Genomic DNA, 27,419 nt, shown 5'->3' on the forward strand with positions numbered 1-27,419 from the left:
AGTATCTAGACGGTACCTTGATGTTGTTCGAGCATTCAACATACTTTCCTTCTCTGCCTTGCTCAGAGTGTAGCTGGTTTGACTCAAGTAATGGCTTCCTTTCTCCTTAGTTAGATGCATCACGTCAATTGCTTGGCGGATGTCTAAGACTTCCGAATAGGGTAACTCCCAAAAAAATAGACTTCTTCTTCAACATCACCGTGTGGCCATCTTCACTGGCTATAGGTTGGCTGCTAGATCCCTTTCCAAATACTACTATCAGATCTTTTATCATAACAAACACGGTTTTTTTTGTTACGATGTTTAGGCTTCGTACGATCATCTGCCTTAATAATAAAGTTATGAATGTAGCTTGTTGGCACTGATGGTGTTTAGAGACTGAAAAGATATACGTATTTAATAGCTAGTTACGTGAACCTATGTTGTTTCAAAGAAGCTAGGTTTATGCCAGGGCCGGGAAAAGTAGTTTTTTTTGGCGTATAGCCAACCTCGAAGCCCAATTAGCACTCGCTTCGCTAACTCGAAGCGCCTCGCTATGAGAATGACGCTTCGCTAACGCTTGGCTAAGTCGTCAAACCCTCGCGCGAACCATTGATGCTGTCGGACTGATATTGTTTCAGTGATTTGCATCTCAGATAATTCTATATATTGATGCCGATGTTCCACAGCATGCATTCCTGACAATATAAAATGAAGCACGGTACTACAATGAAGATTTGTTCCAAGATCGAGCCTTCACATAATTAAACAATCCAACGGGTATGAATGATCAAGAGTGTAGCCACCAAACCACATCATTTACGGCCACATAGGAGAAAATGCTCCCAGAAAAGCAACCTATACATGTTAAAGCGAAGATTCAAGGCAATTAAAGGTCCTTGATTGAGTACTATCTAAAAATCAGGCGATAGGTTTTTTAAAAAAATCTTTGAAATGTAACTATAGTGTAAGCACTGTGTTTTGTTTCTCTAGACAACTAGCGCAAATCTTAGGACAAAACCAATGGACCAAAAATCGAAAGATATATATATATAGAAAAAAAAATGTCAACATATTTGTAGCTTTTCCGCCTTAAAGTGTACCCTTCTATATATATGGACAACATGGAGGGTACAACCAAAGGCATCCTATTTCCTTAATACACTCAGACGTCTCTCACACAGCAAGAAACACCTAGAGGTCAATCAAGTAGGCTGTTTTAGTGAACCTGTAACCTGTTAGGTGTAGGAGGCACCGGGAACCAAGCTTTTGCAGCTCAAGTATCAATGCTATGGCACCATGTCTTCTTCGCAAGATGGTAATGTCGATAAACTGCTTGTCATGAGAGATCAACCAGCTTCGTAGCGTTGTTTTGGTCTTTTGATGCCCCCTTCTTAAGCATTGGAACTAAAGCAAGTTGGGAGTGGTCAGGTATGTCACGGCCTTTCATGAGCTTCTGCGGGTAATTTGCTAAGTTAATTTTCCTTCTTAATCATTTCGTAGTGCAGTGTATTTGAAGCAAAAGGAAGGACCTGAAGAAAAAGTTGATTGATCGCTTGCACCGTTTTAATGAATTACTTTCTTTTTCTTGTTAGCATTGTAATGATCTGTTAATTAGATCTACAAATTGCTTCCCTTTTTCTATGCCTAGCACTGGTGAGTGGTGACATAGATCGAACTCGCTAGATATATATTGTGGTGTTTTTGTGACCTTTGAAGAATCAGAATTTGTAAGGACCGATAGATTTATTTCTGGTTTACATATTGGATAGTTCGATATGTGGACCTATTGTAGCACTGTGACATAGAGGACTGATCTCTGAAAAGGTGAAAAAGGTGAAAAGTTAAATGTTTCTTCCCGGCAAGTCAGGTTAGTTAGTTCATTGGAGTGAAAAAAAATCGTCGAATTTGTACCGTTAAGTTGCTCCATGGTCCAAGAACATGCTACTGCCATCAAATTTCCTCCATTTCTCCATTATTTTGTCTAATTTTTCCCTTCTTGTCATCTTGAAAAGATATGACATATATATTCAAAGAAAATACTTACAGGAAAGTTGGAGTTTACTCCTCTGAGTACCAGTATACCCTGCTTGATGATGCTAGTACTCTGCTTGCATACCGAGAGTCAATTAATAGTGTAGTAAAAAAGAAAAGGCTGCCATATAGTAGTATATATATATATATATATATATATATATATATATATATATATATATATATATATATCAGATGAAGATAAGGGGTCGATCAGAACTGCACAGAAGGTTGTGCAAAAGTGTCGATTTATCCAACCACGCACAATGCCCTGTCTCCTGTTCATGTCAGATTAAAAACAGCTAGTTCAATTTTTACATGTACTGATAATAATCATCTAACTTTATGCACAAATTATTAGCCTGGTTACCGATGAACGTTAGGGTTAGGATGCATCAGGATCGAAGATGTTCTCACTACAGTGTTTTCCTAGTAATCAATGTTCCTTCTATAGACACTGCAGGCTACCCCCAAAGTTGTGTATCTAGCCAATGGTAGAGGTCAATGGAACCACTACTAGTTCCTGACTACCATAGCTGATAGCGCATTGTTCAGTTTGTGGTTATTGGGGGCATACTTTATATTCTTGAAGTCCATATCAAAACAACAATGGGATTTAGTTGTATAAAAAATTCTTGATAGGTGTATGTAAGGTTGATCGGTTCTGATTGTTGTGGCATTTTGGGCCGTAGCTGTCCAACCCAGCTGATCTCGGCTGCAGCTCAAAATCCTACAGCCAGCGGTGGAAAACGGAATAAAAAAGCAAACCCTCTACCCGTCTCTTGTACCTACATCCATCCCCTATATGCGCTGAAGCTCCTTTACATCTTTTTTTTTTTTGCCTTTCCATATAGGAAGGAGTAGTTACTATTATTTACTAAGAATAATAAATATTTACCAGTCTTGCAAGCTTTAAATAATTATTTTTTGCCTAAAAAATTATTTTGAACTATGAGAAGTGTCTGGTACATTGTTCATTTCTGGATGCAGGTTTGACGTTTTGTTGTATTAATGTGTTGTGATTTTTTTTATAGTAAAGATATTTTAATCATCACTTAATTATATTTTTCATATATTAGAAACAGGAAGGAGTAGAAAGACAATCGTGTTAAGAAAGCTTCCGAAAAATTATTGTCTTCCTGGTTAGTTTTTTGGAATTAAAGGACAACTTCTGGCCAAGTTGGTTAATGATACTGTGATATTTCTGTCCACCTGGTGTCGCCGAGCGAGAGCGTGCACGGCGTGATGCGGAAGCTGGCCAGGGCGCACGGCCCCGTCATGCAGCTCTGGTTCGGCGAGGTGCCCACCGTGGTCGCCTCGTCGCCGGAGGCCGCGCAGGAGGTCCTCCGGAGAAAGGACCTGGCGTTCGCCGACCGCCACCTGACCAGCGCCACCGAGGCGTTCAGCTTCGGCGGCAGGGACGTCGTGCCGGCCCCATACGGCGAGCGGTGGCGCCAGCTCCCGCAAGCTGCTCACGCAGGAGCTCCTGACCGCGGCGCGGGTGCGCTCGTTCCGGCGCGTCCGCGAGGTGGAGGTGGCGCGGCTCGTGCGCGACGTGTCGGCCGCCGCCGCATCGGGTGCCGCCGTGAACCTCACCGGGATGGGAGCCAGGCTCATCAACGACATCGTGCTCCGGTGCTCCGTGGGGAGCCGGTGCAGGCACCGGGAAGAGTACCTGGCCGCCCTGCACGCCATGGTACGCCAGACATCCGGGCTCAGCATCGCCGACCTCTTCCCGTCGTCGAAGCTGGCGTCCATGGTCGCGATGGCGCCGCGGAGCGCGCTGGCGAACCGCAAGAAGATGGAGCGCATCATAGAGCAGATCATCCAGGAACGCAAGGACCAAATGGAGACGGACACCGGCGGCGATCAGGCGGCGGCGGTGGAGAGCAAGTCATGCTCTCTGGACGACCTGCTCAGGCTCCAGAAGGAAGGCGGCCCGCCAATTCCAATTACAAACCAAGTTATCGTCGTGCTTTTGATGGTACGCAAGCCTCACGTAACTGTACTCACTCCTTCCAAAAATCTAATTTCTATTTTACTTTTTGGTTTTTTTAAAAGTCTAAATTCTATTTATAATCACTACGTAACTTAATTAATAAATTTTTGATCAAAACCAAAAAGTCATCTTAGTACTTATTGATTATATATTCATTGGTTTTATCGTATGATGAATGGGTTAACTATATCTTTGATCTTGGTGAGAAAATAAATATGACTTGGACTTTGAAAGGAGAGAGTAGTAATTATTATATTATGCATATATGGATAAAAAAGACAGCCCAGGAGGCCAATTCAGGGAAATGGATTAGCGGCACAAATAATAGAGCGAAGAAAACAAGCATTGGTATCAGCCTATCAGGAGATAATTAAAGCAGAGTGGTGGGCCAGGCCAGTAATGTCCATATAACTCCAGCTCCATGCCACCAAGCGGCTCTGCTTCACCATCTCCAAGTCGATCTTAACTCCAGCGCCAGCCAACTTAATCCCACTACTCCCCCCAACTCGCGAGCTAAACTAGCTTAAGCCTTGTCCGGATAATGTGCCGTGTCGAGCCAGCTCGTCTTATTTTACTTATAAAGTTAATGCGCACTAACTACTGAAACTAATCATATAAGTGTCTCACATCATCACTCACTAGCAATTATTATTTAAAGTAATTTAAATCACATGTAAATATACCACATCATCATCCACTAATAATTATTATGATTTTATTGTATGTTTAGAAATTGATATGCAAGTAATGTCAGATCATACTCTCTGCATCATTTTCACATTATTTGAATATATACATTTATTATTTCTAAAATATATAACAGGTATTCATCCATATATTAATCCATATATTAAGCAGCAAAGCGTATGGTATTATCCTACTGAGCCAAACCGCACAGAGCCGAGCTGGCTCAATATCGATCCTTGGTTATGCCCATGGGCGGAGAACCTACATCTACAAAATATATATAGAAACATTAGTAAACCTTTTCTTTAAAAAAGAATCAGGAAGTTCTATCATCCTATCATCCTGGCCTCTGTATCTTTAGGATACAAAACCATAATGTTTTAGATAAAAAAAATAGTCTTAAGTAAGGGATAAAACCTCCTATGAGATGAACTAAGCAAAGTTTACACAAGAAAATATACTCCCTCCATCTACTTTTGATAGTCATATTTCATCTTGGCACACAGACCAAAGATAAGTAATTCTACTTATCATCTATTTAAACATAGTACTAGTCATTCCTCGTAAACAAGCGATTCATTAATATTTACATTTCTCGATGCTCATGCAGACAATCTTGTGTGGAAGAATGGAGAGTTACACATTAAATCCGAGAAAGTCATTAAGATTGATAGGTTGTTGGATTGAAATATGCCTATCAAAAATTTTATTTTTTAGATTTGGAAATATGACTATCAAAAATAGATGGAAGGAGTATATAGTAACGAAAAAAATAGAGTTAAGTGTAGCATATATGTGTATGCCTATTATACAAGTTTAGGCAAAAATAGATAAAAAAAATTCAGGTGAATAATAATTAATTACAAAAATATATCATTTCAGAACATTTTTGCGGGTGGCAGCGATACATCGTCAACAACACTGACCCGGACCATGGCAAAGCTCATCAGGTCGCTGAGAGTGATGGCGAAGGTACAAGCTAAGCTACGTCAAGCCTTTCAAGGAAAGAGCACTATCACTGAAGACGATATTGGAAAATTGAGCTATTTCAAGATGGTGATAAAGGAGTCCTTGAGACTACATTGCCCGGCGCCCTTCTTGATCCCTCGAAAATGCCATGAGACAAGCAAGATCATGGGTTATGATGTACCTAAGGGTACATCAATATTTGTGAATATGTGGGCAATTTGCAGGGATAGTAAGTATTGGGAGAATGCCAAAGAATTCATGCCAGAGAGGTTCGAAACCAACAATATATAATTCAAAGGGAATAACTTTGAGTTTCTTCCATTTGGCTCTAGACGCAGGATATGTCCCGGCATAAATCTTGGGCTGGCCAACATAGAGCTTGCCTTGGCTAACCTTCTTTATCATTTCGATTGGAAGTTGCCAAATGGAATGTTGCACAAGGATCTTGATATGCGGGAGGCACTTGAACTTCTTGCTGCTAAACACACTAGTCTGAATGTGTGTCCAGTTAGTAAGATTGCTTCAAGGTGTGCATAAGTTCCAGTGTAATTAGAGGTACTATAAGAGATGGGGTCTTCGTAATTTTTAAACAACTTATGTACCTATTTTAGAAAGGCATAGCAAGCCTACTTATATACTGACTAGTAGCATGCCCGTACTAACGCTACGGTAATATTTATATTAAGCAACCAAAAGACAATATATAAAATGAGATTAATTTTAAGAAATAAAAAACTGCCAGATCAAGAGAAGTATAACACCAGCGTTCAAATCCAAGTTCTCTTTGCTACTCTTATATACATAATGAAAATTTTCATCTCGCAGCGGTCATGATTCCTTGGCGACGCGGATTGACTAAATAATAAGAAAATGGATGCACAAAGACTAAATGAATCCTTTCCAAGATCAGGTTTTGGCTTATCCGTCAAAGAAAAGGTAGGCAAGTAGTAATTACAGTCACTTTATGATATTCAAATCTACCCAGAAATCTGTAATGACAAAACTATTTCCTAAAAATGATCAGTAGTCAATCTCAAATTGTCCTGAGCATACTACATGAAGGTGCAGGAGGATCTATCAATTGAACAACATTTCAAAATTGTTAGACAAATTGGTTCATGAGGAATTGAGGCACCAAGAGCAGATGAATCGCAAACTCAGCATAGCAACAGCAGCAGAGGAGGCCAAACAGTTGTCCATCCCATGCAGTGGAATGAAATGCCCACATGAACAACGTTTCCATGTTAATCTATTTTTGTATTTCCTAGTATGATCGATCACTGTTGTCATTCTTTCAACTCCTAACCAACAAAAAAATATATAGAACTGTAGCTAACATAAAAGATCAGGTGATAGAGAAAATAAAAGACTTCCGCTCTCTGCATATATGTTACATTGCAGCATACACCAAAGCACAAATCAGAAAATTCTTACTAAACAGTAAGATTTTCTTGTATGCTTCACTTTTCTAGAGTAAAATATTAGAAGTACGTCAACAAACATCACTAATCCCATGCAGATTTCTGTTTCAAGTAACATGGATATTTTGAATGAATAAGCAGTCAAAATCATATAGGACACATACACAGCTTAACACAGTTCTCTTTTGCCTAAAAGTCCAAAGTAGAAAGAAAGTACACAAACTAAATCAACTTAACTCTCAGATCAGAAAAGTTCCATCTATTACTTAACAGAGTGATAGGTGCACCAAAATTCCATCTATTACTACAATGCTTATGCGCATTTTCACAAGCATGTACAGTGCAAAGGGCTAATACAGTAACCTATTCAGGAGGATATATAGCAGAGCAATGTCTGTTCTGGGTCTCTGTGTTGCTACATTAATTCGACTGCAGCATGTCCACATGGACAATGTCGACGCGTAAATCATTCGTTACCTGGCAATATAGGTAGTGTTTGGTTGCAAGGATGGGATGAACCCACTTTTAGGGGTGTTTGGTTGAGAGGTGAGTGGGATGGGATGGTCCCTGGAGAGGAATATTCCTCTCAGATCCGGGACGAAATGGTCCACCAAAATCGGCCGGACCAATCCATCCCACTTCGACGGAGAGAACGGTGTCAACTCCCGCAGCCTCCCGCTCGGCTCCGCCGCGGCGCCGCCACAGCCGCTCGTCCCTCCTCCGCCTGCTCCCTCCACCAGCGCCGCTCCGTCCTCCTCCGCGCAACCGCCGCCGCTCGTCCGCGACCGCCGCCGCCTTGTCCGTGTCCGACCTTCGCCTTCGCGACCGGCCGCCGCCTTGTCCGCGACCGACCGCCGCCGTTCGTCCGCGCCTCACCTCGCCTCCGGGACCGGCCGCCGCTCGCCCGCGCCTCGCCTCGCCTCTGGGACCGGCCGCTGCTTTTCCGCGACCGCGGCCTGTCCCTCCTCCGCTTGCTCCCTCCTCCGGCGCCGCTCTGTCCTCCTCCGCCTGCTCCCTCCACCTCCGCGACCGCCCATGCCACATCCACGACTGCCGCCGCCTCGTCCGCGTCCGACCTCCGCCTCTGCGACCGCCGCCGCCTCGTCCGTGTCCGACCTCCGCCTTCGCGACCAACCGCCGCCTCGTCCGCGACCAACCACCGCCGCTCATCCACGCTCGCCTCGTCTCCGCGACCGCCGCCGCTCGTCCGCGCCTGCCGCCACCTTCGCGACCGTCGCCACTCGTCCGCGACCCGCCTCCGCCTCTCCTCCGCTCGCGCCGACGAGTTCCTCCGCTCGCGCCGACGAGCTCCTCAACTCGCGCCGACGAGCTCCTTCGTCCCTAATCTCACCGGCAGCCTGGAAGCTAGCCACTGGGAGCAGACGGCCCTAACATCCGTGAAAAATTGTCCATCCCATCCCTCCTCAATCCCTTCTACCAAACAAAAAACTATAACCATTTCATACCATAAACCAAACACACAACTGGAACCATCCCATCCCAAAAAACTGGGATGGGTCTAACCCATCCCACTTGGTCCCCAAACCAAACACACCCTATTCAAGGTGTTTGGGCAGCACCGCAGCAGCAGATCCATTCAAGGTGTGAAGTCATCCGTACACGGTGGCCGGACGTGGTCGTCAGTCATTCTAGCTGTGAAGTCATTCGTACAAGCGTGCAGGATCACCGCCGCCAATGTCCCCTCAGAGGATATCCTCTCCCAACTTCGCCTGACGCGCGGACCGCAGTGTATCAGCCGTCGGGGCGCGAGGAGCCGAGGAGGATCTCCGTTGCCTGGATCATAGGCGGTCACGCGGAGTCGCAGATGATTGACGCCGGCGGTGGCGTGGCTCGAGGCGGCGGCGGCATGGATCGAGGAGGCGGCTATGGTTGAGGGGAGCGACCGAGAGGAGGGTGTGCAAGAGAGAGAGAGAGAGAGAGGGGAGAGGGGTGCATACGGAGGGGAGACGTGGGACAATCTCGAGCCGTTGGATTCGATGATTCTGGATCGTCGGATTTGATGAATGAGGATTGTACAGGAGTGTAGTTGGTGAATTATAGGGTAGAAGATGATGTGTAGTAAAATATATACCATGTGAACCACAAAATTACATCCATTTAAATAACGATATCACTGTACTTGTATATCTGTCCTGCCAAAGATAGAAGCATATAATGATGTTAAATGATGCGTAGGGTTTAGCATATAAGTATGTTAAATGATCTTCACATAAGTATTTTAATGTACTGATGCATAGGGTTTAGCATATAAGTATGTTAAATGATCATCCTCACATCATTTTTTATAGTATTTTAATATTTATAATTTCTATAATATTTAACATATTTTCATCCATGTATCTCATAACAAATCCTGAGGTATCACATAGTATACCCAAAAAGCTTGTCCTCTCGCTAGTTGCATGCACTACAACAGATATAGGCTTTTTGACGATTCCCTGTGACGACTTCATTAATATGTAACGAATTCGTGATAAAATCAACATTAAATTCTCTAACGGTCCATCTTAGCGACAATAGGAGGTCTTGGTGATAAGATATGTACCCATGACAAAAGATAATCGCAAACAATGGGGATTTCGTCATTACCGGTTCGTCTATCACACGGTGATGATGATTACTTCCTAGAACTTGCTAGTTAAAGTCCTTATGGTTTTTGCCCCCTTTATTTTTGAAACGAAGCTAAAATTTAAAACTATTTTGGATGGACATGTTGACGATATTAAATCTTTGGCAAAAAGACATCCATACCCTTCCCTACTATTACACATTTCACACTGTTTTTTTATCAATTGTGTATTTGCTTCCATTTGTACATGCAGCTTGCAATTTTTATAAACTCTGACAAGTATGACAATTTTGACAGACTATGGATAAAATGTTGTTTCAAAATTTGACATAATTTTGCCAGAAATTTGGACATATTTTGACAAAAAACAAAGGATAGAATGGCACAAGTTTGACACTCAAGTAGAAGTATAGCAAGTACCAGAACCTCAAGAAAATCAAAATCACAAACTCAACCAAATCCAACCTTGCAGCCTCGGTGTCGGAATAAACTTTTGAAACATGAGGTTTATTATCCATTTTGTTTGCAGTGAGACTATCTACTTTCAATGCTAGAATAAACTACTCAAAGCAACGAGTTTGTCAACATGAACAACCTCAATGTCTTGGAGCATTCCTTAAGTACGACATCTCATAATTTATAATTTGGAAGAAGCGTGCATTTTCTTTATAGGCACTCTACAGTGACTGAATAAACTAAAGAACATCACAAATCCGTCTTTCCGATTTTCACCCCCATTGTTAATTTGGAAGAAGCGTGCATTTTCTTTATAGGCACTCTACAGTGACTGAATAAACTAAAGAACATCACAAATCCGTCTTTCCGATTTTCACCCCCATTGTTGGCGCTGCATGTTTTGCTTATGTACAGAAATAATTATGCGTACGTTGTTGTTCCATGATGCAAATTGAGCGAGAGCTCAACTCAATAATTTATTATACACTTCCTTTTGTCAAGAATGATGGACAACTCACTACTACGAAAACCATCTTTCGTGGCGGCCATTTTAGATTTTCGCTGGCGGAATTTGGAGCCGCCACAAAGCAAAGGCCAGTGAAGATCTAATATTTTCGCTGGCGGTTATGTTCCGCTTGCGAAAATCTATTTTCACAAGCGGACACACGATTTTCACTAACGGTTTCGGTCCGCTTGCGAAAATCGATTTTCGCAAGTGGACAAACGATTTTTGCTAGCAGTTGAGTGTCGCTTGCGAAAACCCATTTTCTCTGGCGGTTGCTTAAAGAGAACCGCCAGTGAAAATCAACCCACCCCGCCAAAAATTCCCTACCCCAAATTCAAAATTCCCCACTCGGCCAAATTCAAAACAATCCATATTTGAAAATGGACATAAACATCATTCAAACACAATCCAAATCCAGAGCATCACAAATATGTACATAATATTGGCATCAATCCAAATACAACATTGACATCATCAACAGAACAAACACAGATTAACCTAACAAACATCCTTACAAACCAAAACACACACAAAAGCACAGAGAACCCTAGTCGCCGAAGCCATCGGGACGAGCCACCGCCGCTGCCATCTGCCGGTCACGGAACCAAAACACACAAAAACACGCTTGCCGGCAGCGTCGCGGTCATCGTCGTCGCCACGGTCACGGTCGTCGTCGTCAGCTCCGCTGCCGGGGACGAGCCGCTGTTGTCGCCGCCATCCGCTTCCGGGGACGAGCCGCCGCCGTCGACGGGGACGAGCCGCCGCCATCCGCTGACGGGGACGAGCCGCCGCCATCCGCCGCCGGGGACGAGCCGCCGCCTCCCGCGCTGCGTGCTCCCCGCACCACCGCCGGGGCAGATCTGCACGTCCTCCCCGTCGCCGCCTATGTTGTGCCACCGGCGGCGGCCTCCTCCCCTCGGACAGATGGGAGAGGAGGGGATGGGAGGGCAGGGGCGACGCGGGGAACCGCCGGTCGTCGCCGCCAGAGCCGCCGCCGCTGCCATCGCTGGTCGTCGCCTCTAGAGCCGCCACCGCCGTCGCCGGTCGTCGCCGCCAGAGCCGTCGCCTCCGTCGCAGGTGGAGAGGCTGGGAAGGAGGAGAGGGAGGAGAGAGAAGAGGAGTGGATAAGAAGAGGAGGGGATGTGTGGTGTTTTAATGTGGAGAAGAGGATGAGGATGGGTAGGTGGGTGTTTTAATGTGACAGATACTTTTGGTTGGATTTCCACTGGCGGTTCTATTTATTGGTCGCCATGAAAAATTGGACCGCCAACGAAAATTAACTATTTTTGCTGGCGGTGCACCTAATTGACCGCCAGCAAAAATAGACATATTTTCGCTGGCGGCCGCATTAGATGGGCCACCAGCGAAAATGCATTTTTGCTGGCGGTCGGTGCCCCTCACCCCCTCGTTACAAGTTTGCTGGCGGTTTTCATATTTTTCCGCCAGTGAAAATAATAGAGCAACGTCTTGAAAAATCAATTTTCTAGTAGTGACTAGATGATTTTCAATTGAAATTAATAACTATATATGAAACTTGTTAATGTACCAAAGTTTAAAATTTTGAAAACCCGTCTTGATGTCGCTTGAAACAACATAGTTGCATGAAGTAACGTGTTTCCATGACATTGGCTTGTCATATTCACAATGATGCTGCATATGCGGCCTTTGATATACGCTTGTTTTAGTCGTGGATGGAGAATCAAAGTTGATTGCTGCATCTTTACGTGGTCTGTATGGTATACGATTTTGTTGTGGTGGATTTAGTATTTTTCATATGTGCTTTTTGTTTGTTCTTATTGGAATAAAATGATGGACATCCTTTATACACTCCATTTATATCTAAAATACGAAGTAGCTTCGAATCAAATTTAAGCGCACAGTAAAATTGTGGAGTACCAATCATGGTAATTAGCTACGACAATGCACTAGGATATATCCTTATAGAGGCAAGCTATTTAAATATGAAAGATAATTTTATTTCTATTTATATCACCTCAAGTTTCACATGTCACATACGATGATACCTGAGCTTATATTTTCACTTCCGAACTACAATATTGTGAAAATTCAGTACAAGACACCGCCAAGGGTGGTAATGCTACCAGGTGCACTATAGGACCAAGGGTAGATACCATATGTAGATGGCAAGTTAAAAGCCAACAGTGCTTGAGCTTGAGCCAGATTCCGGTCAATGTAGAGATTGCCAAACTGCTGGAGGTGTAGCTGGTGCGCTATGGCCTGGACAACGTTAATGTCCTGGTAGTGAGATTGTTGCGCCACCAGCCTGAGCTGTTGCAAGACTTGGTTGTTTCTCAGTTGAAACGCAGCTGATTGCAAGAAGGTGCTTGCCGCAATGCTATACTGCTGCCTTACGAACTCATTATATGGGCTAAGCACCTGTTGCTGTAGCAGGAGAGGCGACTGCACCTGATATTGCCTAATATTTTGACCTAAAACATCAAACTGCGCAGTGGCGCTGCATGCAGCAATAGCAAGGAGAGCAAAGACGAAAATGATCTTCATTGTTGCAGGACACTAGTTCTTTTAAATTTTTGTTGTATAATGCTTGAATTGTGCGAGCGATGAGGAGGGTTTTCATGGAGTTTGTCCATTTAGAGATGCGGTGGCACGGATTTTCTCTCGATTCCTCATCGGTTGCTTTAGTGTGTTAGTTTTGCTTGGATGTCCTATTAGGATCTAAGTGAGTCATGTCATTTGGATGTATGTTCTATTAGGTGCCCCAACAAATCCGCTTTGGTGTCATCATGAAAGTAACTTTTCTGTCCATCATGATGGTTAGCAGGCAAGAAAGATAACGATATGACTCATCGCTCACCATTTGCGTTTGTTTCGTGAGGATTGAATCTTTTATCTAGGTATGTTTCTCACGTTTACTAAGCTATTATTTCACTACTGCATGCCACGTTGAACTTTAAGGTCGCGCGGCCTCATGCATCTTGAATTATCAAATTTCAACAGGAATGACAAAATTATAGTACGACAGGTGCATTTTATTGTTTCGTTGATGCGGTAGTGAAGAATTTCTTGTAGGAAGAATTAAGTTAGCGCTGAAGCCTAAAATCACCATTCGAGATATTTACGAGAGATCACCATTATAATTTTGCTGAAACATGAGGTTTATTATCCATTTTGTTTGCAGTGAGACTATCTACTTTCAATGCTAGAATAAACTACTCAAAGCAACGAGTTTGTCAGCAAGAACAACCTCAATGTCTTGGAGCATTCCTTAAGTACGACATCTCATAATTTTGAATTTGGAAGAAGGGTGCATTTTCTTTATAGTCACTCTACAGTGATAGAATAAACCAAAGAACATCACAAATCCGTCTGTCCAGTTTTCACCCCCATTGTTGCCGCTGCATGTTTTGCTTCTGTACAGAAATAATTATGCCTACGTTGTTGTTCCATGATGCAAATTGAGCGAGAGCTCAACTCAAGAATTTATTATACACTTCCTTTTTTCAAGAATGATGGACAACTAGATGATTTTCAATTATAATTAATATCTATATATGAAACTTGTTAATGTACCAAAGTTTAAAATTTTGAAAACCCGTCTTGATGTCGCTTGACACAACATAGTTGCATTAAGTTACGTGTTTGCATGACATTGGCTTGTCATATTCACAATGATGTTGCATATGCGGCCTTTGATATACGCTTGTTTTAGTAGTGGATGGAGAATCAAAGTTGATTGCTGCATCTTTACGTGGTCTGTATGGTATACGATTTTGTTGTGGTGGATTTAGTATTTGTCATATGTTTTTTGTGTTTGTTCTTATTGGAATAAAATGATGGACATCCTTTATACACTCCATTTATATCTAAAATACGAAGTAGCTTCGAATCAAATTTAAGCGCACAGAAAAATTGTGGAGTACCAATCATGGTAATTAGCTACGACAATGCACTAGGATATATCCTTATAGAGGCAAGCTATTTAAATATGAAAGATAATTTTATTTCTATTTATATCACCTCAAGTTTCACATGTCACATACGATGATACCTGAGCTTATATTTTCACTTCCGAACTACAATATTGTGAAAATTCAGTACAAGACACCGCCAAGGGTGGTAATGCTATCGGGTGCACTATAGGACCAAGGGTAGATACCATATGTAGATGGCAAGTTAAAAGCCAACAGTGCTTGAGCTTGAGCCAGATTCCGGTCAATGTAGAGATTGCCAAACTGCTGGAGGTGTAGCTGGTGCGCTATGGCCTGGACAACGTTAATGTCCTGGTAGTGAGATTGTTGCGCCACCAGCCTGAGCTGTTGCAAGACTTGGTTGTTTCTCAGTTGAAACGCAGCTGATTGCAAGAAGGTGCTTGCCGCAATGCTATACTGCTGCCTTACGAACTCATTATATGGGCTAAGCACCTGTTGCTGTAGCAGGAGAGGCGACTGCACCTGATATTGCCTAATATTTTGACCTAAAACATCAAACTGCGCAGTGGCGCTGCATGCAGCAATAGCAAGGAGAGCAAAGACGAAAATGATCTTCATTGTTGCAGGACACTAGTTCTTTTAAATTTTTGTTGTATAATGCTTGAATTGTGCGAGCGATGAGGAGGGTTTTCATGGAGTTTGTCCATTTATAGATGCGCTGGCACGGATTTTCTTTCGATTCCTCATCGGTTGCTTTAGTGTGTTAGTTTTGCTTGGATGTCCTATTAGGATCTAGGTGAGTCATGTCATTTGGATGTATGTTCTATTAGGTGCCCCAACAAATCCGCTTTGGTGTCATCATGAAAGTAACTTTTCTGTCCATCATGATGGTTAGCAGGCAAGAAAGATAACGATATGACTCATCGCTCACCTTATGCGTTTGTTTCGTGAGGATTGAATCTTTTATCTAGGGATGTTTATCACGTTTACTAAGCTATTTTTTCACTACTGCATGCCACGTTGAACTTTAAGGTCGCGCGGCCTCATGCATCTTGAATTATAAAATTTCAACAGGAATGACAAAATTATAGTACGGCAGGTGCATTTTATTGTTTCGTTGATGCGGTAGTGAAGATTTGATTGTAGGAAGAATTAAGTTAGCGCTGAAGCCTAAAATCACCATTCGAGATATTTACGAGAGATCACCAATATAATTTTGCTGAAACATGAGGTTTATTATCCATTTTGTTTGCAGTGAGACTATCTACTTTCAATGCTAGAATAAACTACTCAAAGCAAAGAGTTTGTCAGCAAGAACAACCTCAATGTCTTGGAGCATTCCTTAAGTACGACATCTCATAATTTTGAATTTGGAAGAAGGGTGCATTTTCTTTATAGTCACTCTACAGTGACAGAATAAACCAAAGAACATCACAAATCCGTCTTTCCGGTTTTCACCCCCATTGTTGGCGCTGCATGTTTTGCTTCTGTACAGAAATAATTATGCCTACGTTGTTGTTCCATGATGCAAATTGAGCGAGAGCTCAACTCAAGAATTTATTATACACTTCCTTTTGTCAAGAATGTTGGACAACTAGATGATTTTCAATTGAAATTAATATCTATATATGAAACTAGTTAATGTACCAAAGTTTAAAATTTTGAAAACCCGTCTTGATGTCGCTTGACACAACATAGTTGCATTAAGTTACGTGTTTGCATGACATTGGCTTGTCATATTCACAATGATGTTGCATATGCGGCCTTTGATATACGCTTGTTTTAGTAGTGGATGGAGAATCAAAGTTGATTGCTGCATCTTTACGTGGTCTGTATGGTATACGATTTTGTTGTGGTGGATTTAGTATTTGTCATATGTTTTTTGTGTTTGTTCTTATTGGAATAAAATGATGGACATCCTTTATACACTCCATTTATATCTAAAATACGAAGTAGCTTCGAATCAAATTTAAGCGCACAGAAAAATTGTGGAGTACCAATCATGGTAATTAGCTACGACAATGCACTAGGATATATCCTTATAGAGGCAAGCTATTTAAATATGAAAGATAATTTTATTTCTATTTATATCACCTTAAGTTTCACATGTCACATACGATGATACCTGAGCTTATATTTTCACTTCCGAACTACAATATTGTGAAAATTCAGTACAAGACACCGCCAAGGGTGGTAATACTACCCGGTGCACTATAGTACCTAGGGTAGATACCATATGTAGATGGCAAGTTAAAAGCCAACAGTGCTTGCGCTTGAGCCAGATTCCGGTCAATGTAGAGATCGCCAAACTGCTGGAGGTGTAGCTGCTGCGCTATGGCCTGGACAACGTTAATGTCCTGGTAGTGAGATTGTTGCGCCACCAGCCTGAGCTGTTGCAAGACTTGGTTGTTTCTCAGTTGAAACACAGCTGATTGCAAGAAGGGGCTTGCCGCAATGCTATACTGCTGCCTTACGAACTCATTATATAGGCTAAGCACCTGTTGCTGTAGCAGGAGAGGCGACTGCACCTGATATTGCCTAATATTTTGACCTAAAACATCAAACTGCGCTGTGGCGCTGCATGCAGCAATAGCAAGGAGAGCAAAGACGAAAATGATCTTCATTGTTGCAGGACACTAGTTCTTTTAAATTTTTGTTGTATAATGCTTGAATTGTGCGAGCGATGAGGAGGGTTTTCATGGAGTTTGTCCATTTATAGATGCGCTGGCACGGATTTTCTTTCGATTCCTCATCGGTTGCTTTAGTGTGTTAGTTTTGCTTGGATGTCCTATTAGGATCTAAGTGAGTCATGTCATTTGGTTGTATGTTCTATTAGGTGCCCCAACAAATCCGCTTTGGTGTCATCATGAAAGTAACTTTTCTGTCCATCATGATGGTTAGCAGGCAAGAAAGATAACGATATGACTCATCGCTCACCTTATGCGTTTGTTTCGTGAGGATTGAATCTGTTATCTAGGTATGTTTATCATGTTTACCAAGCTATTATTTCACTACTGCATGCCACGTTGAACTTTAAGGTCGTGCGGCCTCATGCATCTTGAATTATAAAATTTCAACAGGAATGACAAAATTATAGTACGGCAGGTGCATTGTATTGTTTCTTTGATGTGGTAATGAAGATTTGATTGTAGGAAGAATTAAGTTAGCACTGAAGTCTAATATCACCATTCGAGATATTTACGAGAGATCACCATTATAATTTTGCTGAAACATGAGGTTTATTATCCATTTTGTTTACAGTGAGACTATCTACTTTCAATGCTAGAATAAACTACTCAAAGCAACGAGTTTGTCAGCAAGAACAACCTCAATGTCTTGGAGCATTCCTTAAGTACGACATCACATAATTTTGAATTTGGAAGAAGGGTGTATTTTCTTTATAGTCACTCTACAGTGACAGAATAAACCAAAAGAACATCACAAATCTGTCTTTTCGGTTTTCACCCCCATTGTTGCCGCTGCATGTTTTGCTTCTGTACAGAAATAATTATGCCTACGTTGTTGTTCCATGATGCAAATTGAGCGAGAGCTCAACTCAAGAATTTATTATACACTTCCTTTTGTCAAGAATGATGGACAACTAGATGATTTTCAATTCAAATTAATATCTATATATGAAACTTGTTAATGTACCAATGTTTAAAATTTTGAAAACCCGTTTTGATGTCGCTTGAAACAACATAGTTGCATGAAGTGATGTGTTTGCATGACATTGGCTTGTCATATTCACAATGATGCTGCATATGCGGCCTTTGATATACGCTTGTTTTAGTAGTGGGACTAAATTCAATGGGACTAAATTCTTTTATTCCCTTCTATATTAAATAATCAAGATGAGGCAGCAGTGCAAAATTGAGCCGAATTTTAGGAAAATAGGGTTCACCAAGTCGAGTTCACACCGCGTTTCTCTTGCGCAAACTCCACTTGCTGGGGGGCATTTGTTTGACGGTATTTTGTGATCTTATAAATCCAAGGATTATTTGTATTATCAAGACAAGCAAACAAAAGAGCAGCTATGATCGTCGCATTCATTAATATGTGACTCTGTATATAGCTTGCTCAATTGCATGGGATGCATGAGCCATGCACGTACTGGCATATGTATGTCCTCCTATATGGCTATACATGGGTACATGTGTTCAGCCATATATACATGCTTAGCTAATCTATACGTAAGCATGCATGCACAAGGAGACCTAAGTGACATGTGAGCAGCTCATAAACGAGCGCTCGTGACTATATATGTATTCACCGTACGTGCATGTATACGTACAGAAATACCGGGTGGTTTCTATGAGTTAAGAAGCAACATCTAGCTACACGGTTGAAATGTGAAGCTGCACGTGGGCCGGCAGCCCATAGACACATTGCGTTTTCATCGTATATATGCGATTGTATCAGAATACATGCGTACGCGGGATTTCTCAACTGCAAGCTACTGATGTGCGCGGCTAGCGCCGGATAAACCCAACCAACAAACTTCGTCTTATCCAGGTGATTCGAATTAGCGTGATCTGCAGCAACGTCGCCCGGAGGTATCGGAACAAACACGTGCAGCCACGTCGGCGCCGGAGTATGCGCGCCCGTCCGTTAGGTTTTCCCAGCGCTTATAAAAGCCAACGAGAGCTAACCAGCCAGGGCATGGAGAATCATTCATAAAACACACATCCATCCATCCACACATATGTAGAACAAGAACACAAAGCAGAAGGGCACGCCAACGCGTGCGCTGACGGCCGGCGGCAGCCAACAGGCGCTCTGCCAAGAGACGGCGCCAGGCGATCGACATTCGTCCAGCCATCCCTCTGCCCGGTGAGAAGACACGGCGCGCCAGCCGGCGGCTGTGGGCAGAATGAGGAGGAGAGAAGCAGTACACGGACATGGTCTCATCTACACCAGCACACCGGCGGCGAGTACAGCTCCGTCCTTTTCTTTGTTTCTCTTTCGTTTTGCAGATTGATCATGGAGGAGGAACATGGATGTAGAACCACAAGAAGAGATCGATCCATCCACTCATACATAGATCACATGAGGGAACACACAGAGGCCTCGGCGGAAGGGTACGCCGGCGAGGGTACAGGCAGCCACCCAATAGACGGCGCTAGGCGATCGACATCCATGCATCGAGATCCATCCGACTCCCATCAAGATTCATCCACAGCTACTTCGCCGGAGCAGGAGAGCACGCCGCCGGTAGCGCTCGGCGCCGGTGTCCAGCAGAAGGACGTTGGAGGAAGGAGAGCAACCTGAACTTGGCCAATCAACAAGCACGAGAATTAGATCAATGGCTGCCCAAGGTAAAGGCTAACCAAATATCGTTCCTTTCCTGTTTTATCTGCAGCACACATGCATGCATGAGGATATTTCTACACACGGCGGGTCAGTGCGTGGTGCATCGTCGTCGCTAGAGTTGTTGAGCCGACCCATCTATGGGCGCCACCTATAAGCTTCGTCACGTCGGAGTTGATGACATGCCGTTCGTCCGCGATACCTTCGCCTTCATCACACGGCAGTCGCAGACGCCGTCGAGCCACCCACGTCCACAACTAGGCTGCTGCCTCACCAGAAATGCTGTTTCGGGCACTATTCACGCCATCCCGCGAAGATCGCGAGAGCTGCCATGGGCGTTTGCCAAGGCGCTGCCGGCCGAGCGGTGGTCATCCTCGCCAACTGATCACCACCTGCCGAAGATGGTCATCCCCACGTCGCACTGATGGAGCGTTGGGAATAGTCGGAGCAGCCGCGGGCATCATCAAGCCATCCCTAATCCGCCAGGAGGTCTTGTCAGATCCAAGGCGAATGCCATCATGCTGCCCGCATCCATGAATGTCGCCGAGTCGCCGAGGCGCTGCCAAGCAGTGCTTGTACCCGCCAATCGATCATCTATCGGGGAAAGCCGTCGTCCTCTCGCCGCCCTGCCGGAGCGCGCCGAAGATTGCCGGAGCCACCGCCGATTGCCATGATTTCTCCTGCTTCTATGTCGGAGGTCAAGCATCATGCATGGCGTCGACAACTATGGCTGCAGCAACTGAGAGTGAGGGCGACAGCGACAGGATGACGACGAACCGATGCTGTTGAACGCCATGGCAACAAGCTAGCAAATGCACGCTAATTAAGCTAATTATTGTGGCAACGTGGCCGACCAACTGGAGGGTGACACATCATCACCATGCTTCAGTGCTATGCACAAGAAGAAGTCGTCAACGCGATGGCTAAACAAATCCTGTTGATTTCAAGCTTTCTCAATTAGATACCGAGCTGTGATTAAATCCGGCTGCCGTCTATATCGTCCAACTCGTCGGCGACACTCTAACGCTCGCCATCCCTGCTCAAGCTACCGGTGATGCCGTCTACCGGATGCCGCCACGTCGTCGAGATACACCAACGCCCCCATCTCGCCAACTGCGGCTTCTCTTCCGTAATGTGCGCCGTACCCTCGCCGGCGATCGTCGGAGCAGCCACTAGTGTCGCCCGAGCTGTTTCTGATCCAGGAGATGGTGGCAGTCGCCGGGATGCTCCTCGAGGAGCCGTCGACACATGCCACCCTGCTGGGACACACTGAAGGTCCCCAGAGCAGCCGCGGACACCGTCGAGGTGCTCGTACACCGTCGTCAAGTCCAGCTGTGATTCTTTCACTTCATCACGGCGGAGTTGTCATGTCGACTGATCTGTTGGCGCTGATCGCAAGCCTCCGTCAAGATCGATGCCACTCGTCCTCAGGACTGATGCAATCTGTTCGAGCTGCGGTGATGATTCTACTCGTTGCGATCTCGCCGAGACGTTAAACGTCGTCGCCTTTTGCCGACCGCTGCCTCGCAACACCGTCAATATCTACCCACCCTCGCCACCGTTGCAATCTTGGTGCCCACAAGCCGTCGTCAAGTCTGGCTGTGCTTCCTTCTCTTCATCAGGCCGAGGTCGTCGTGCTGTCTGTCCACGATGCCTTCTCTTTGTCACGTCGGAGCGTCAAAGTTCAGTGCCCCTACATCATCGTTGAGCCGTTCGTGATGCCGTCTGGCCATCCCTTCGTCACGTCGGAGCGCCACTGCTTGGTTCCCGTGCATCGTCATCAAGCTGAGGTCGTCGTTTCGTCCATCCACAATGTCTTTCTCTCCGCCGCGCCAAGGCTACGAGATGCCATCCGGCCGCGATGCCCTTCACCTCGTCAAGTTGGAGTCGTCGTTCTGTCATCACGCCAAGATGAGATACCGCCTGTCCGTGATGCTCTCCCTCTTCGTGGAGATTAATGGTGTCGCACATCCGCGTATTGGAGCATCGCTCATCTACGTCAACCTGAAGAAAGAATGGTGTCATCTGTGATGCCAGGAAACCATTCGTGCTGAATCTACTCCAACAAATGCCCTTAGCCGTTCCGCCGACGAGGCATTTACTTCTTCCAAGGTCGCTGTCATTACCGGCGCCCTCATAGAGCCCCTTTTACGGGCTCGTTATCATATCAACTGGATCAATAGTAGATCCATCATCTGAAGGAGGTGCTAAGCCATGTTTGTCCGGCTGTCGTCTACACTGATTTCTTCATCATCTTCATTACAAGTCCCTGTTGTATAAAGGGCATGACAAGTTGGGAGGTGCCTAACCATGTGTAATTCGGCTGTCGTCTACACCAACTATCTTCGTCAACTCTTCATTACTTTGATCTCATCTAGCCAGAAGGTGCCCAACCATGTATATTCGGCTATTGTGTACACCAACTGACTTCACCAGCTCCTCTTCCCTTTAACACCATTCTGATGCCGTTGCTATGACTTCTCTACCGTCCAAGCTACGCGAGTTCCATGCATGCTGAAGATCACTATATCTACACCACCACGTCACTCAAGACAGATGAGGCGGAGCGACGAGGGCAGGCGGAGTATAAATAAAGGCTATGTCTCCAACACCGGCGCACGGACCGACGAGGCCGTGGATCGCTGTCGGCGCCCACACACACATCCACCATCTTCACCAACATTCATCATGCATGGAGAACGTAAAGCGAAGACGACGAGACGACCACAAGCAGCTTAATCGGAGGTTCTCCTGTAGGCCTATACCTACAGGTAATTAACTGGGAGCTTCTTGAGGCCCTAGGAACCAGAAGACCACATCGCTGATGTCAGATCTGTCCAACGACAGGCAAAGGCACGCACATTTTATATTATACATAGAAACTGTATCTTGTTAATTCAATTAATAAAGATCACGTTTTTGTGTCTCTTTTGTGTTTGATTTACATTTTGTATCTAGGTACACTGGCACGCCCGCACTAATTTTCTTTCTAAACATAGAGGGATATATATTCGTATTTTTTCTATCCTAAACAATCACCATTCGAGATATTTACGAGAGATCACCATTATAATTTTGCTGAAACATGAGGTTTATTATCCATTTGGTTTACAGTGAGACTATCTACTTTCAATGCTAGAATAAACTACTCAAAGCAACGAGTTTGTCAACAAGAACAACCTCAATGTCTTGGAGCATTCCTTAAGTACGACATCTCATAATTTTTAATTTGGAAGAAGCGTGCATTTTCTTTATAGTCACTCTACAGTGACTGAATAAACTAAAGAACATCACAAATCCGTCTTTCCTATTTTTACCCCTATTGTTGCCGCTGCATGTTTTGCTTCTGTACAGAAATAATTATGCCTACGTTGTTGTTCCATGATGCAAATTGAGCGAGAGCTCAACTCAAGAATTTATTATACACTTCCTTTTGTCAAGAATGATGGACAACTAGATGATTTTCAATTGAAATTAATATCTATATATGAAACTAGTTAATGTACCAAAGTTTAAAATTTTGAAAACCCGTCTTGATGTCGCTTGACACAACATAGTTGCATGAAGTTACGTGTTTGCATGACATTGGCTTGTCATATTCACAATGATGCTGCATATGCGGCCTTTGATATACGCTTGTTTTAGTAGTGGATGGAGAATCAAAGTTGATTGCTGCATCTTTACGTGGTCTGTATGGTATACGATTTTGTTGTGGTGGATTTAGTATTTGTCATATGTTTTTTGTGTTTGTTCTTATTGGAATAAAATGATGGACATCCTTTATACACTCCATTTATATCTAAAATACAAAGTAGCTTCGAATCAAATTTAAGCGCACAGAAAAATTGTGGAGTACCAATCATGGTAATTAGCTACGACAATGCACTAGGATATATCCTTATAGAGGCAAGCTATTTAAATATGAAAGATAATTTTATTTCTATTTATATCACCTTAAGTTTCACATGTCACATACGATGATACCTGAGCTTATATTTTCACTTCCGAACTACAATATTGTGAAAATTCAGTACAAGACACCGCCAAGGGTGGTAATGCTACCGGGTGCACTATAGTACCTAGGGTAGATACCATATGTAGATGGCAAGTTAAAAGCCAACAGTGCTTGAGCTTGAGCCAGATTCCGGTCAATGTAGAGATCGCCAAACTGCTGTAGGTGTAGCTGCTGCGCTATGGCCTGGACAACGTTAATGTCCTGGTAGTGAGATTGTTGCGCCACCAGCCTGAGCTGTTGCAAGACTTGGTTGTTTCTCACTTGAAACACAGCTGATTGCAAGAAGGGGCTTGCCGCAATGCTATACTGCTGCCTTACGAACTCATTATATAGGCTAAGCACCTGTTGCTGTAGCAGGAGAGGCGACTGCACCTGATATTGCCTAATATTTTGACCTAAAACATCAAACTGCGCAGTGGCGCTGCATGCAGCAATAGCAAGGAGAGCAAAGACGAAAATGATCTTCATTGTTGCAGGACACTAGTTCTTTTAAATTTTTGTTGTATAATGCTTGAATTGTGCGAGCGATAAGGAGGGTTTTCATGGAGTTTGTCCATTTATAGATGCGGTGGCACGGATTTTCTTTCGATTCCTCATCGGTTGCTTTAGTGTGTTAGTTTTGCTTGGATGTCCTATTAGGATCTAAGTGAGTCATGTCATTTGGATGTATGTTCTATTAGGTGCCCCAACAAATCCGCTTTGGTGTCATCATGAAAGTAACTTTTCTGTCCATCATGATGGTTAGCAGGCAAGAAAGATAACGATATGACTCATCGCTCACCTTATGCGTTTGTTTGGTGAGGATTGAATCTGTTATCTAGGTATGTTTATCATGTTTACCAAGCTATTATTTCATTACTGCATGCCACGTTGAACTTTAAGGTCGTGCGGCCTCATGCATCTTGAATTATAAAATTTCAACAGGAATGACAAAATTATAGTACGGCAGGTGCATTGTATTGTTTCGTTGATGCGGTAGTGAAGATTTGATTGTAGGAAGAATTAAGTTAGCGCTGAAGGCTAATATCACCATTCGAGATATTTACGAGAGATGACCATTATAATTTTGCTGAAACATGAGGTTTATTATCCATTTTGTTTGCAGTGAGACTATCTACTTTCAATGCTAGAATAAACTACTCAAAGCAACGAATTTGTCAGCAAGAACAACCTCAATGTCTTGGAGCATTCCTTAAGTACGACATCTCATAATTTTTAATTTGGAAGAAGGGTGCATTTTCTTTATAATCACTCTACAGTGACAGAATAAACTAAAGAACATCACAAATCCGTCTTTCCGGTTTTCACCCCCATTGTTGCCGCTGCATGTTTTGCTTCTGTACAAAAATAATTATGCCTACGTTGTTGTTCCATGATGGAAATTGAGCGAGAGCTCAACTCAAGAATTTATTATACACTTCCTTTTGTCTAGAATGATGGACAACTAGATGATTTTCAATTGAAATTAATATCTATATATGAAACTTGTTAATGTACCAAAGTTTAAAATTTTGAAAACCCGTCTTGATGTCGCTTGAAACAACATAGTTGCATGAAGTGACGTGTTTGCATGACATTAGCTTGTCATATTCACAATGATGCTGCGTATGCGGCCTTTGATATATGCTTGTTTTAGTAGTGGATGGAGAATCAAAGTTGATTGCTACATCTTTACGTGGTCTGTATGGTATACGATTTTATTGTGGTGGATTTAGTATTTGTCTTTGTATTTGTTCTTATTGGAATAAAATGATGGACATCCTTTATACACTCCATTTATATCACACGAAGTAGCTTCGAATCAAATGTAAGCACACAGTAAAATTATGGGGTACCAATCATGGTAATAGTTACGACAACGGCGGCGGCCCTCCCCCACCCGGATCCACCGATGGCGGCGGTGACTAGAGGACGACGATGATGGTGGGCCGCAGATCTGGCGCGGAGGATGGCGGGTCTCGCGGCGGCGGTCTCGGGCGGTGGATCCAGCGCGGAGGACGGCGACGGTGGTGGCAGTGGTCTCGGGCGGCCGTATCAGCGGCTGGCGACGGCGACGGCGACGCTAGGCTTTTTTTATTTTTGGAATTTTATTTTTTTTGGCGATTTTTTCTCTTTGGATGCGGTCGGCTTAAGTGTCCGCATGATTTTCGCATGCGGTTACGCTGGCCGCATGCAAAGATCGCGAAGACCGCTGGCCACATGCAAAGATCGCGATCTTCGCAGACGATTTGGTGCATGCGGTTGGCGTAACCGTATGCGAAAACCCTTCTCGCCCGTATGCAAAAACCCTTTTTGTAGTAGTGTATGTTTCGCAATGTAGAATCTTAGCAATTGATACATGGTTGGACCGGCGGACTGCTGAGGCTAGAGGTCGATCGGGTCATCCACTGGTTCGATTTTTTATACTATGTTCTGGACTGCAAGGATAGCAACCGCTTTTCTTTGAACAAACTCCTTCTGTCCTTCGCACCATCATCATATCGTTTGTGATGCTGAAATGAAATCCAGTCGTTCTCTCCTCCATGTTCGACAACAACGATGTCAACAAGGAGTCAAGGAAGCCCCGCATATGTAATAGTACAGTTTAGTGAACCTAATTAATGAGTAGAAAATTCCTTATGTTTTGGTTTATAACACTGTAATTCCATCTTGAAGAACCTGACCATATAAGTAAAAACCAAGGTTTTGGGTTCCGATTGGAAAAAAAATTCGGGCTCCACTGAAATAGACAAATTTTGAAAATTTTAGACGAAGTTTGAAGAAATGAACTGAATTTGACAAATTTAAACCAAATTCAGACAAGAAGGGAGTGAAATGGTATCTCGATCCTCACCGAAATGGGTGAAATTCACCGAAATTCGGACCATTCGGTTCGAATCCCAGAACCCTAGTAAAAACCTAATAAAGGGTATAAGCACACATAATGTGAAGGGTGTATATCTCCAGTATCACCATCTATGGCTTCACAGACTTTCTTTTTCCATATATCAATATATTAAAAGAGGTCTTCCTATCTTTATTTTAAAAAGAACCATTCATTGCTAGCTTAATTTGGTGGCAATAAATATCTCTGCTGCCAACAATATACACAATATAAAGAGAGTGCCCTCTCCCCGGTCACATTGCCAAACCATGACTTCACAAGCCCTCATATATCATTGCCTCATTGTTCAGCTCCTTCTGCTCCGAGCTCTTATGTCACAGTGAACTGATGTAGGATTCAAAGGTATCAGGAATATGGAAATAGAGAACCTGGTGTAAGTCTCGAGCTAGGCAAGGACCATGCGAAACCATTATTCTCCACCAACAGCGACCACGACCTCCATGGCCACCGCTAGCGAAGATGTATTTCAGAAAGCTTATGATGCGAGCGACCTCGCAATGCGATGCCATTCCTTATCAGATTCATGAACAATGGTGGCTCATCCATGCTGATATACTGTTGCAATTAGTAGCAGTTCCAATCTGTCTCTCGGAGATAATATATAGATTCAATTGTCCGGTCGATGATGTCTTGCTGTTGGTGATAGTGTCGATCACTCC

General features: G+C 43.5%; 4 protein-coding genes and 1 pseudogene across 4 annotated transcripts; 1 reads left to right on the plus strand and 4 right to left on the minus strand.

Annotated features, from left to right (window-relative positions):
- Window positions 1–3,244: 3,244 nt before the first annotated feature.
- LOC107277836 (ent-isokaurene C2/C3-hydroxylase-like) lies at window positions 3,245–6,299 on the plus strand (annotated as a pseudogene).
- A 6,295-nt stretch (window positions 6,300–12,594) lies between these two features.
- Window positions 12,595–13,249, minus strand: LOC136357533 (prolamin PPROL 14P-like). The gene has a single exon (XM_066312822.1). The coding sequence runs from the start codon at window positions 13,161–13,163 to the stop codon at window positions 12,708–12,710; it is 456 nt and encodes a 151-aa protein (XP_066168919.1). The 5' UTR covers window positions 13,164–13,249; the 3' UTR covers window positions 12,595–12,707.
- A 1,351-nt stretch (window positions 13,250–14,600) lies between these two features.
- Window positions 14,601–15,258, minus strand: LOC136357525 (prolamin PPROL 14P). The gene has a single exon (XM_066312807.1). It carries the CDS (start codon window positions 15,167–15,169, stop codon window positions 14,714–14,716), a length of 456 nt encoding a protein of 151 aa, XP_066168904.1. The 5' UTR covers window positions 15,170–15,258; the 3' UTR covers window positions 14,601–14,713.
- Window positions 15,259–16,606: 1,348 nt separating this feature from the next.
- Window positions 16,607–17,263, minus strand: LOC136357524 (prolamin PPROL 14P-like). The gene has a single exon (XM_066312806.1). It carries the CDS (start codon window positions 17,173–17,175, stop codon window positions 16,720–16,722), a length of 456 nt encoding a protein of 151 aa, XP_066168903.1. The 5' UTR covers window positions 17,176–17,263; the 3' UTR covers window positions 16,607–16,719.
- A 6,512-nt stretch (window positions 17,264–23,775) lies between these two features.
- Window positions 23,776–24,428, minus strand: LOC136357147 (prolamin PPROL 14P-like). The gene has a single exon (XM_066312032.1). It carries the CDS (start codon window positions 24,342–24,344, stop codon window positions 23,889–23,891), a length of 456 nt encoding a protein of 151 aa, XP_066168129.1. The 5' UTR covers window positions 24,345–24,428; the 3' UTR covers window positions 23,776–23,888.
- Window positions 24,429–27,419: the final 2,991 nt, after the last annotated feature.

Source organism: Oryza sativa, chromosome 7, assembly GCF_034140825.1.
Source record: "Oryza sativa Japonica Group chromosome 7, ASM3414082v1".
Lineage (NCBI taxonomy): Eukaryota > Viridiplantae > Streptophyta > Magnoliopsida > Poales > Poaceae > Oryza > Oryza sativa.

What these genes read in the sequence shown, in the direction of transcription:
- LOC136357533 (XM_066312822.1), bottom strand. Translation starts at nt 13,163, where the DNA reads ATGAAGATCATTTTCGTCTTTGCTCTCCTTGCTATTGCTGCATGCAGC.
- LOC136357525 (XM_066312807.1), bottom strand. Translation starts at nt 15,169, where the DNA reads ATGAAGATCATTTTCGTCTTTGCTCTCCTTGCTATTGCTGCATGCAGC.
- LOC136357524 (XM_066312806.1), bottom strand. Translation starts at nt 17,175, where the DNA reads ATGAAGATCATTTTCGTCTTTGCTCTCCTTGCTATTGCTGCATGCAGC.
- LOC136357147 (XM_066312032.1), bottom strand. Translation starts at nt 24,344, where the DNA reads ATGAAGATCATTTTCGTCTTTGCTCTCCTTGCTATTGCTGCATGCAGC.